Genomic DNA, 12,881 nt, shown 5'->3' with positions numbered 1-12,881 from the left:
AATAAGGAAGTCACGTGATGACCAAATAAGGAAGTCACGTGATGACCAAATAAGGAAGTTGCGTGATGAACAAATAAGGAAGTCACGTGATGAAAAAATAAGGAAGTCACGTGATTACCAAATAAGGAAGTCACGTGATGACCAAATAAGGAAGTTGCGTGATGACCAAATAAGGAAGTTGCGTGATGAACATTGACCAAATAAGGAAGTCACGTGGTTACCAAATAAGGAAGTCACGTGATGACCAAATAATGAAGTTGCGTAACTACTAAATAAGGAAGTCACGTGATGACCAAATAAGGAAGTTGCATGATGACCAAATGAGGAAGTCACGTGATGACCAAATGAGGAAGTCACGTGATGACCAAATGAGGAAGTCACGTGATGACCAAATGAGGAAGTCACGTGATGACCAAATAAGGAAGTCACGTGATGACCAAATAAGGAAGTCACGTACATCACTGCAGAGGAAGCGCGGCAACTAACAAGCCGCGAGAAAGAAACGAATGGGTTTTACTTGACCTTCATGACTTGTAAGATGAATGTAATTGCCATAGTAACTGTTGCATGATGCCAATAAAGAACTGTCGTTATTTTGATACCATGATCTACTGATTTCACCCTGAAACCTATCTGTCTCTTCTTGTCCTCAGTTTGTATCACGTACCTCTTTGAGTCTTGACTGAGATGTTCAGCACTTCTTAAGAGTTTGCAGATTTACAATAAATTGACGAATAATGGCCCTTCAGTGCGCCATTCAGTTAGCCAATAATTTAATTAGATTTAAATAGTCATTCTGACGTAATCTTGCTTATCAACGTTTGTCTTTCAATCTGATTCAATGTATGTGCACGTCCTTCTATTTTATATAATTTCTCGTATTAATATCACCCCCCCCCCCCCTATTACCGTATTGATATTACCCACCCCCCCCCCCCCTATGTCCCAGTAAGTCACCCCCACCCCCACCCCCTATGTCCCAGTAAGTCACCTCCCCCCCCCCCTATGTCTCAGTAAGTGACCCCCTATGTCCCAGTAAGTCACCTCCCCCCCCCCCCCCCCCCCCTATGTCTCAGTAAGTGACCCCCTATGTCTCAGTAAGTGACCCCCTATGTCCCAGTAAGTGACCCCCGCCCCTCCCCCTCCTATTTCCCATTAAGTGACCTCCCCCCTATGGCCTATGTTCCAGTAAGTGACCCCCATCCCCCCCCCCCCCCCCCCAGTAAGTCACCCACACACATCATACTTCCCACTGAGTCGACTGTTTTATTTCAGTAACGAGCTGAATCAGAGTATCCTCCGAGAGCGGTTGTACACTGCTATATTGGACTACTTCTGCGTGCCCACCCAGTGGCCATGTTACACCACTGCGGAGTGTCTCACTGATGTTGGAGTGCTTAATAAATTCTGGGACACTCTCTTCCACGTTAGTTTTACCTTTTTACGTTTCTTTTATTATATTTATTTTACATGTCTCCATTTTGTTTCAGCGCGTTCTATGAAATCATCATTTTTTCCCTACCGGATTTTCGAACAATTGCTTTTTTCGGCAGCAAACAATGACCTATTAGCATAAAAAATAATCTTGAAAATTTCGTTTGAGAAATCACCATGGTAACGATTGTTTTATCTCAGTCCAACCGTCAGTGTCAGCATTTAATGTTTCTCTAGTTCTCACTTTTAATTATATGTCTGAGTTGTTTATATTAAATTTGCTGCACAAGGATAATGATAATAAGGGGCATGGGAGTGTTTTGTTTAAATGAGAATGGGCTCGCATAAAACTATAAAAGGTGAGCTCGCCATCAAAGTTGAGCTTATAATTTACGCGAATTTATTGTACTAACGTTGAACATGACTGTGACAATGAACTTAATCTTAAATTCAAACTTCAGTAGATTTATGTGGGCACGAGGCCGCCCTAGCAGATATGGCGATCTAAAAAACGTATATTTTGTAATAAATTATTTGGTGGAAAGCTGTTCAGGTGGGACTGGGAGCCTAGTCCCATTCTGTTCTGGACACGGTTTCCGAGAGCATTTTAAAGTAACTTTAACCCAAAAGCAGTTAATAGATCAAACTAGCAGGAACCCGTCTAACCCTAAAGTGGTGTCAAGACTCAAGAGACTAAAATAATTATTACCTATTTAATTCGCGTTTTTGACACCACTGTGGGGTCCAAATTTTAGGCTCTAAAACTCCTATTTCTTGGCCAATTTTTTATTTTTTCATGCTGATTTGAAGGCCATTAAAGCATTTGACCCAGTCAAAAAAGTTTCAGTTGTATATCTTTTACGGTTTTTGCGGAAAGTCGTGTTAAAGTTGATGCCGTGGTGTCAGTAAAATGGCACGGATAAATATATATATATAACACCGACTTTTAATGTGTAGGAGTACAGCTACAAAATATATATATATATATATATCGTCTCGCTTTATATATAGTAAGATAATTTAACTGACATATATGTCAGTTAGACGAAGTAGGGGTGGTGGGTCATGAGTATTTTTGAGAGTCCCGACAAAAATGGCCAAATTCTCATTCTCAAAAATTATTTTTGATTGTTTTGAGACAAGTTTCCACGAGGGACGAAAAACTCATTCAAAAAATTGATTTCGAGTATTTTGAGCTCTGATATGAAAAATGATTTGGTAAATCACTATTTTTGAGTGGAAAATTTTTGAGAAAATGAGAAATCCATGCTGAATTTCTCAAAATCTCAGATTCAAAAATTCTCATAACCCCCCCCAAGTAAGGAAAAGTAAAACGCAGCCTATCACATAATGTTTTAAACTTTCGAAATATATTCTGTTCTCACTTCTCGCGTTTGCGCTCACCCACTCCTCAGTGGGCTGTTCACTTGACAGAGATACTGGCTGGCACTCCCAACATTTTCTCCTTCCAAAAATCATGCAATCAAAATCACTATACACTCACGTCTAACAATCATATATATTCAAAACACAAAGCTTTGAAATATACTTTTTCTGTTTGAGATACCCTCCAATACTTGCCTCCCTCCAATACTTGACATATCTCACAAATCTCCATATTCAAATGTCCAACTGCTGTCCTGGTTTGAGCTCATCACTATCTTGCCACCCTCCATAGCAAGATAATCCTCCCAGCCCATGGGGATGAGTTTAGATATCCCACAATTTCGAGGTCTCATAGCGTTCTCCGTATTCTCGAACTTGAAGTCTGCTGTGGAAATCTTCATATCAGTAGTGTAGGGATGTGCTTTATTATTTATGATCTGCCGGGCATTCCATTGGAACCTCTGTATGGAAGCCTTGCTATCATCCATAAATCTAACATCCACGTTAGACCCTTTTTTGCGTCCAGCTAGTGGTAATCCCAGCTCAGTTGATCTAAGTTCCCATGTACGAGACAGCCCTATGTCAAACCTTTGAGAGGTCGACAAAGCGTCGTACTTGTTTCCTCCCAGGTAAATCTTTCCTTTGCCAGCGTGGATTAAGTCAAAGGAATTTCCACTTACATCGTTGTAGATATTGCAATTTTTAAGGGTCCAGGACTTCATGACGTCGATATCGGGGATCCCTCCTTGTATGAGCTCCATTTTGCTCTCCACCAGGTGATAAGTGGGGTATTGGAAGGAAATGAACCTAGCGTAGCTGGTAAAGAATGGAGCTGCTCTGTCCTGATCTACTGCTACCAGATACAAGCCCCTCTTTGTCTTCTTTAATCCGATATACTTTCCTGATCCTTCATGTTTTAGGTAGACCACCATTTGCACCTTCCTGAATGCAACTTGATCTCCGCTTGAACCGACACGCTCAGAAACACCAGAGAAAAGTGTGACTATCTGCATCTTCTTGGATGTTTCCTTTTTGTTTCCTTTATTTTTGTTTATTTTTGTTTCTTTTCCTTTTTTCTTTCCTTTCATACTTGAACCGGCCCCAAAGTCGGAGACAAGCTCAGAGGCACCAGAAGAAAGTGTGACTACTCCTTTACAAGCTGAGCCAAGGAACGCGCACTTGTTCTTTGCAGTTCCCACATTCTTCCTGTCAGCATCTGTAACCCCATCCTCCACAAATTGCAGCTCTTCTTCACTCACACCACCTTCCTCTGGGGTGTAGAAGGCATTTGCTCTGTCGTAGTCATAGAAGATCCTGGGGAAGGCTGCTTTCTTGTTGACAGCATCACCACAAATAGAGCCTCTGGTTGTCAACCAACTTCCGTCGTCGAACTTACCCCAATATTTCCCATAACTCTCTTGAAGTAACCATTTGTGTTTGGTGTATCCTATGATAGTGTTAGCATGGGTACACCCGTTGGAGCACCTCTCTGCCTCCTCCACCTTCTTCTTGCTGAAGCAAGTAGTTACAGGACCATCTTGGAGGGCTTTCATCAGCGACGCTTCTGTTGTGGCAAGTCCAGTTCCGGCGATCACGACGAACTGGTCATCAAGGGTGTTACTGAAACTTCCACGATGCAATTTCCCGCATTTTTTAAAGCATGCCGTCTTCCCCTCTCCTTCCCTAAGACATTCCATCTGTCTGTAGGGTATCTCGCTTTCAGAGACAATAACTCCACTGTTCTTGGCTGCGGTTGTCACGCTGTAGGGTTGTGCCCCGATACATACCCTCCCAGCACAGTTCATGAAGTTCTGGATAGAGTAAGGGATATAGTTCTCCGAGACAAAGCCTATCCTAGCTTCAAGAGCCTGAGTACCGTGGACCCAGCCACACGAATTACAGGTTAATCCCTGGTGGATAGCTTCATGTATCACCATTTTATCTCTCAGATCCAGCTCTTCTGGTAGATCCTCTGTGCTGTCAGGCTCTTCCTCGTCATCCATTCCTTTATCGTCTTCGTCATCTAGCTCTACTTCCAAATTGTCGTCAATGTCATCAATATAGGTGCTGTCATCACAAGTTGCAAGATGAACTAAACTTAGGATCACGACAATCAACTTCATTTTCCGGTTGTCTCGAAAAAAACAAACAATCTTGTAGATTGGGAAGTTTTAGGTAAAGTTGAAATTTAAATAAAACGGTTCTGAGCTGGTCCTCTTATCTACTATGTGCGAGCTTTTATGGAGTTCCCCTCCCTCCCCCATGTTGGTGCATTGTCCCTGGCACCTTTATCACTCTGTTGTTAGTCACTAAACGTCAGGTAGTTTCCAGTTAGGCGTGATTGTAATTATGACTTACTGCCTATTTCGTGGAATTGTAATTTTGGTTAAGACATTTTTAGAAGAAATAATTAGAGCCACTCTGTTGTAAAGTTTGTAATTATCATGCACTGTGAATGGAAAACTAGTCACTGGAGCACAGATCGGGGGCGTCTAGTCGGGTCTAGTCGCGCTTCTTGCAAAGATAATGTCAGTTGTATAGTAATAAGCAATAATTAATTAAGCACCTTCATTATGTTAACATTATGTAACAACATGTCTGTCAGAAAAAGGGCCCCTTGAACTGCAATTTAATTTTTAGATAATTTTTAATTTAAAATTAAATTTAAACAGCGTCTTCTTTCAAAGGGCCTAAATAATTTTGATGTTGAATGCAAAAGTTTACAAAACAAAGCCTTTAGAGTGCGTGTTATTAAAATTGACCCAATAATAAAATTATCGCGCTTTAATTATCCAGGGGGGGGCCAAGTGGATATTTGTAGATATTTGTAGAATGTCATCCACTTTTTTCGTGAATTATCCATTGACAATAATCTACAAATATCTACATTTATCTACAAAAAATGTATAGAAATTTGTGTGATTTCTTATCCATTAGGTTCCATATTTGATGTAACCACTCATCTATAATTTCATCAAGGACAACCCCTATATGCTTGCCTATACTTCTCTCAGTGCTTTGAATCTGACTGACCGTCAAGATCCTTCACTTGTTCTGGATCTGTCCTGCTTATACTAGTATTTTTTGAGAGAAGGATATTCAGCCACAGGACTTTTTCTGAAGAGTATCCATTTTCTAGCTGAGGCTTTCTTGGACAAGGATTTTAGTCCAGAGCAGAGAGTAGAAAAGGCTTGGTACTGCAAGTCTTTTTTTGTTCTCTGGAAATCTAATATAACTGATAGTTGTCAGTTTATAACTTGGCAGACGTTTAAAGATCTGAAATGTACTTGCGATGGACAGTGGACTCATTCTCTATCTCCTTTTTCTGCAAAAGTAACAACATACCTACTAGGATCTGATGCTAATGAACAACTCTTTGCTTGGATTCGAACTGGTATCTTTGCTGGTCGCCGCACAAATCTCGATGCCATAACTTTAGCATACGGCTGCGAGAAAAGAAATCTTCGCTCAGAGCTCGCTCTTGCAGATGACATGACAGCCTATGCCCATTCCCGTGGACGCAGTATTTTCAGGGAAGAAGTTCCACTACCACACGAGACATGGAAGAATGATACGAAGGAGGTCCACGATTTGAGTTCAAGTGACATCAAAATAGATAGCTTGAAGAAAGCCATGGAACGAGGTACCAAGGCTGTCGTGGACGATGGTAAGAAGTTCAAGTTACCTTTCCTGCAAATATTTGAAGATGAAAACATCATCCGATTGAATGAGAGGAGGATATAAATGACCCTGCAGAGTTGACTGAGTGTGAGAATGATGAAGTGGACTGTCCCACTTGCACTGATGATACTTATAATATGTTAGAATCGGAGGAAGCAGATTCGGAGGCAGCAACTGAGGTCAGCACAACCCTCTTCGGAACGATCGACATAAGATCGGCAGAAACTCTGTTGCTGAACGGGGCCGGAAAAACTAATTTTGGGGATTTTAGCATCAGCATTCGATCAAGAAAGCGGAGCTGAGAGAGTTCAAATGTTCATGATTTGTTCGGAGCGAACAAAAACTGTTACAGAAATAACATTTAGATGGTTCATCCTCCTTCTCATCCTTCTCAGTGTTCCTACTCATCCTCTTCCTCATCCTGACATCCTCCTCCTTATCATCCTCCTCAGACCTCCTCTTCTTCAGGAGGGGGGGGGGATTTTAGCATCAGCTTTCGATCAAGAAAGCGAAGCTGAGGGAGTTCAAAAACTATACTCCAGCAAAGTTTGCATGTCCTGCAGGACGGCTCAAGATAAATTCATACTAATTTCACAAAGCAATGATCTCTTGCCCATGAGGTGATTACGAAATAGTCAACCACACTGCTCCTTCTCCTCCTTGGTCCTCTTCCTCCTCCCAAGTCTTCCACCTCCTTATCCTCCTCCTCCTCCTCCTCCTCAGTCCTCCTACACCTCCTCCTCCTCCTCAGTCCTTCTCCTCCTCAGTCCTTCTCCTCCTCAGTCCTTCTCCTTCTCAGTCCTCCTCAACCTCCTCCTCCTCTTCATTCTTCAATCATCCTCCTCCGCAGTCCGGAGTGAACAAAAACTGTTACGGAAATGACATTTAGATGGTTCATCCTCCTTCTCATCCTTCTCAGTGTTCCTACTCATCCTCTTCCTCATCCTGACATCCTTCCCCCCCCCCCCCCCCATCCTCCTCCTTATCATCCTCCTCAGACCTCCTCTTCCTCAGTCCTCCTCTTCCTCCGTCCTCCTCACCCTCTTCCACCTTATCCTCAGTCCTCCTCTTCCTCAGTCCTCTTCCTCAGTCATCCTTCCCTCCTCAGTCCTCCTCAGTCATCGCATGTACATTGTACAGTTCCTTCTCAGTCCTCCGTCTCCCCATCCGCATCCTCCTCCTCAGAAAGCGGACATTTTTACAGGCCTCCTCCTCCTAAGTCTTCCTCCTCAGTCCCCCTCCTCCTAACTCTTCCTCCTCAGTCTCCCTCCTCCTAACTCTTCCTCCTCAGTCCTCCTCCTAACTCTTCCTCCTCAGTCCTTCTCTTCACAGTCCTCCTCAACCTCCTTCCCTCCTCCTCAGTCCTCCTCAAACTCCTCCTCCTCAGTCCTCCTCAGTCATCGCATGTACAGTTCCTTCTCAGTCCTCCGTCTCCCCATCCGCATCCTCTTCCTCAGAAAGCGGACAAAAACGGACATAAACGGATACAAACGGACAAAAACTCTCACGGAAATAACATTTAGATGCTTCCTCCTCCTCCTTCTCCACTCCTCCTCCTTCCCCCATCATCCTCCTCAGTCCTCCACCTCCTCCTAAGTCCTCCTCCTCAGTCCCCTCCTCAGTCCTCCTTCTTCCCAGTCATTCTCCTTCTCCTCAGTCCTCCTCCTCCTCAGTCCTCTCCTTCTCAGTCCTACTGATCCTCCTGAGTATTTTTCCTCCTCCTCTTCCTCGGTCCTCCTCAACCTCCTCCCCCTCCACCTCACCTTCAGTCCTCTTCTTTCTCAGTCCTCCTCCTCAGTTATCCTTTTCCTCCTCAGTTCTCCTCAGTCCTCGCTTGTACAGTTTCTTCTCAGTCCTCCGTCACCCCATCCGCAAGCGGACAAAAATGGACAAAAACGGACAAAAACTGTTACGGAAATAAAATTTAGATGCTTCCTTCTCCCCTACTCTTCCTTCTCTTCCTCCTTCCCCTCATCCTCCTCCTCAGTCCTCCTTCTCCTAAGTCCTTCTCCTCAGTCCCCCTCCTGATCCTCCTAACTATTCCTCCTCAGTCCTCCTCTTCCTAACTTCCTCCTCAGTCCACCTCCTCCTTAATCTTCCTCCTCAGTCCCCCTCCTCCTAACACTTCCTCCTCAGTCCCCCTCCTTCTGATTCTTCCTCCTCAGTCCCCTTCCTAACTCTTCCTCCCCAGTCATTATCCTCCTCTTTTCCTCCTCAGTCCTCTCCTTTTCAGTCCTACTGATCCTCTTGATTGTTTTTCCTCCTCAGTCCTCTTCCGTCCTCCTCTTCCTCAGTCCTCCTCAACCTCCTCCACCTCTTTCTCACTCCTCTTTTTCCCTTAGTTGTAGTGAACGTACGGAACGTTCACTAAAAATAGTTTGTGAACGCGTTCGCTAAAAGATTTGAACGTTCGGAACATAAGGAACGTTAATTGCTATTATGAAATTTAAATGCCAGACATAGCCCAATTATCCGGCAAAGTACTAGCGTTTCCATTGCCACTTGCCGACAGGATTTGCCACGTTGTAACAGACAATCCAAATGTCAATAAATCTCTACGACGCTTAATCGAAGCTGATTATGAACACATCATAGGATCATGCTCTGTAACCCACCAGTTCGATCTACTTGCCGAGGATGTCGGGAAGTTGAGCTGGACCAAGGAGACATTGTCGAATTGTAACAAAATAGTTACAAATGTGAAGAATCACGACATGATTCTAAAAACGTTAAGAACCCATTCTCATGTCAATTTGCTAAAACCAGGGGAAACTCGGTTTGCCACCCAGTTTATTATGTTAGATCGAGACTGAAGGGTTCCAAGGATACTTTGATTAAGACTTATATTGATCCAACCCTTACTGAGTCTGTTAGCAATAAAAGTAATGCATACAAGAATTTGTTTGAGTGCGCTAAAGATTTAGTGTTTGACCCCCATTTCTGGATAGAAGTCGACTATTTATGCTCAATTTGCGTCTTATGAACAATTCACGAATTAAGGAGCAATAATTTCATTACTATTTGCTATACTAGTGACTTATTTTTATTCATTATTGTTTATTTACTGTCTAATTCCGACAACATGGTTTTATCTCATTGTATCCATCTAAAGTTAAAAACTATCGGAAAAATTATCAAAATATTGACCAACGTTCACTAACGTTCACAAACGTTCACTACAAAATGATTGGAACGTACGTTCAGTACGACTAAGTTCAGCGTTCACTACAACTAAGCTTTTTCCTCAGTCCTCCTCCTCCTCAGTCATCCTCTTCCTCCTCAGTCCTTATATGTACGACACATTCTCATTTCTCATTTCTGAAAACAGTATTCCTAATTTTTTTCCTAATTACATGATGGCGTTTATTCAAAGGGCATATACTAGGATAGACCTCTGCCTCGGTCAAAAAAGCACCCCACGGCTTCCCTCGGCCTCGGTCTTAACTAAGATGGCACTCCTCGGCCTCGGCTATTAAGCTAAAAAAGTACCCCTCGGCCTCGCCCTAAGCCGATCAGTGATCCTCATCCTCCTCAATATTCCTCCTTAGTCCTCCTCCTCCTCCCCAGTCCTCATCCTCCTCCTCCTCTTCCTTCTCAGTCCTCATCCTCTTCCTCCTTCTCCTCAGTCCTCCTCCTCAGTTCTCCTCTTCCTTCTCCTCAGTCCCCTCCTTCTCCACAGTCCTCCTAGCCTCCTCTTCCACCTCCTCCTCCTCATTCCACCTTGTGACAATTTTATTTTGCCATATTTAACAGTACCTCTTTTATCTCTCCCTAGTCAGGCGGATGGCATGGTTGGAAGTTCAGACTGACAGCACCGGTAGAGATCAGAACTTTAGTCTCCCCCCCCCCCCCCCCCCCCCCCCCCATAATATGCAACATTAAATTAGATAGTTCCACCCTTTTAGATCATTGCTTTTCTCTATATGATAGTGTTTATGGACCATAATCTCCATGTAAATACACTCAAATAAACATAGAAGAACTGTGCAAGTAGTCAGATAATATCATTAAATCACTTAGCATATATAAAACGTGATGAAATTGAAGTTAATGCCCAGAAATTCTACTGAATTTTTGGAGATAAATGTAGATATTTGTAGAATGTCATCCACTTTTTTCGTGGATTATCCATTCTACATTAATCTACAAATATCTACAAATATCCACTTGGCCCCCCCCCCCCTATCCAAAGGGTTTGTAATTTACCAATAATTTACCATAGTTACACTACTAGTTACCATAGTTACCAATATCCTCCGCGTTACACACTCTTCTGCAGGATAAGAAGTATTTAAAGAGTATCCTGGTTCCCACTACAATATCTCCTGACTCTATCCAGATGACCAACGGTAAGTTGTGAGTTTAATACTGGGCCTCCATAAATACCCCCCCCCCCCCCCCCCCCCCGGCCCCCGGCCCCCCCCCCCCCCCTGCACCCTTCAGATCCCTACAACGGTAAGTTGTGGGTTTAATACTGGGCCTTCAGGGGGAGGGACTCAACTCTCAGCCTTCAGGGGGAGGGACTCTACTCTCAGCCTTTAAGGGGGAGGGACTCTACTCTCATCCTTCAGGGGGAGGGACTCTACTCTCAGCCTTCAGGGGGAGAGACTCTACTCTCAGCCTTCAGGGGGAGGGACTCAACTCTCAGCCTTCAGGGGGAGGGACTCTACTCTCATACTTCAGGGGGAGGGACTCTACTCTCAGCCTTCAGGGGGAGGGACTCTACTCTCATACTTCAGGGGGAGGGACTCTACTCTCATCCTTCAGGGGGAGGGACTCTACTCTCATCCTTCAGGGGGAGGGACTCTACTCTCAGCCTTCAGGGGGAGGGACTCTACTCTCATCCTTCAGGGGGAGGGACTCTACTCTCAGCCTTCAGGGGGAGGGACTCTACTCTCAGCCTTCAGGGGGAGGGACTCTACTCTCATCCTTCAGGGGGAGGGACTTTACTCTCATCCTTCAGGGGGAGGGACTCTACTCTCATCCTTCAGGGGGAGGGACTCTACTCTCAGCCTTCAGGGGGAGGGACTCTACTCTCATCCTTCAGGGGGAGGGACTTTACTCTCATCCTTCAGGGGGAGGGACTCTACTCTCATCCTTCAGGGGGAGGGACTCTACTCTCAGCCTTCAGGGGGAGGGACTCTACTCTCATCCTTTAGGGGGAGGGACTCTACTCTCAGCTTTCAGGGGGAGGGACTCTACTCTCATCCTTCAGGGGGAGGGACTCTACTCTCAGCCTTCAGGGGGAGGGACTCTACTTTCAGCCTTCAGAGCTTCAGGGGGAGGGACTCTACTCTCATCCTTCAGGGGGAGGGACTCTACTCTCAGCCTTCAGGGGGAGGGACTCTACTCTCATCCTTCAGGGGGAGGGACTTTACTCTCATCCTTCAGGGGGAGGGAGTCTACTCTCATCCTTCAGGGGGAGGGACTCTACTCTCAGCCTTTAAGGGGGAGGGACTCTACTCTCATCCTTTAGGGGGAGGGACTCTACTCTCAGCTTCAGGGGGAGGGACTCTACTCTCATCCTTCAGGGGGAGGGACTCTACTCTCATCCTTCAGGGGGAGGGACTCTACTCTCAGCCTTCAGGGGGAGGGACTCTACTCTCATCCTTCAGGGGGAGGGACTTTACTCTCATCCTTCAGGGGGAGGGACTCTACTCTCATCCTTCAGGGGGAGGGACTCTACTCTCAGCTTTCAGGGGGAGGGACTCTACTCTCATCCTTCAGGGGGAGTGACTCTACTCTCAGCCTTCAGGGGGAGGGACTCTACTTTCAGCCTTCAGAGCTTCAGGGGGAGGGACTCTACTCTCATCCTTCAGGGGGAGGGACTCTACTCTCAGCCTTCAGGGGGAGGGACTCTACTCTCAGCCTTCAGGGGGAGGGACTCTACTCTCATCCTTCAGGGGGAGGGACTCTACTCTCATCCTTCAGGGGGAGGGGCTCTACTCTCATCCTTCAGGGGGAGGGACTCTACTCTCAGCCTTCAGGGGGAGGGACTCTACTCTCAGCCTTCAGGGGGAGGGACTCTACTCTCAGCCTTCAGGGGGAGGGACTCTACTCTCAGTCTGAAGATCCCTTTTTCCGAAAAGTCTCAATTTAAATATTCTTATATTTATAATATAATATATATTATATATACACTTATTATAAGTATTATACTTATTATAAGTATTATAACACTTTTCGTAAAATTAAACTTCTCCCTTCTAAGCACATTATTTCAACTTTAATTTTGGTTATTTCCAGGTATGCTGGGGCCCAACATGTACAATATAGATGGAACGAACAGCCCCTCATCCCGTTCCAGAAGCTTAAGTGTAGAGAGATCTAAAGCAAACAGTGTCGTTATGAAGAAAACAAGCAAGGTATTAATACGTCTT

General features: G+C 44.7%; 2 protein-coding genes across 18 annotated transcripts in view; one reads left to right on the top strand and one right to left on the bottom strand.

Annotated features, from left to right (window-relative positions):
• LOC134812705 (POU domain, class 2, transcription factor 2-like) overlaps positions 1–12,881 on the bottom strand; it is a 1,142,226-nt gene that overhangs the window by 819,833 nt on the left and 309,512 nt on the right. The window lies entirely within an intron of this gene.
• LOC134812700 (phosphatidylinositol 4-kinase alpha-like) overlaps positions 1–12,881 on the top strand; it is a 75,131-nt gene that overhangs the window by 53,674 nt on the left and 8,576 nt on the right. For 10 of the 17 annotated variants that reach the window (XM_063820223.1, XM_063820222.1, XM_063820220.1 and 7 more), the window contains 3 exons: positions 1,276–1,426; positions 10,781–10,850; positions 12,748–12,866. In XM_063820223.1, coding sequence (XP_063676293.1) covers positions 1,276–1,426; positions 10,781–10,850; positions 12,748–12,866 — 340 coding nt within the window. Of the gene's footprint in view, positions 1–467; positions 534–1,275; positions 1,427–10,780; positions 10,851–12,747; positions 12,867–12,881 lie in introns of all 17 variants that reach the window. The other 7 variants (XM_063820221.1, XM_063820217.1, XM_063820207.1 and 4 more) reach the window with 1 other exon arrangement.

This window comes from Bolinopsis microptera, chromosome 3, assembly GCF_026151205.1.
Source record: "Bolinopsis microptera isolate Bmic1 chromosome 3, MBARI_Bmic_1.0, whole genome shotgun sequence".
NCBI lineage: Eukaryota > Metazoa > Ctenophora > Tentaculata > Lobata > Bolinopsidae > Bolinopsis > Bolinopsis microptera.
Note: the sequence above shows the minus strand (reverse complement) of the source record. Positions and strands in the feature narration are given on the sequence as shown.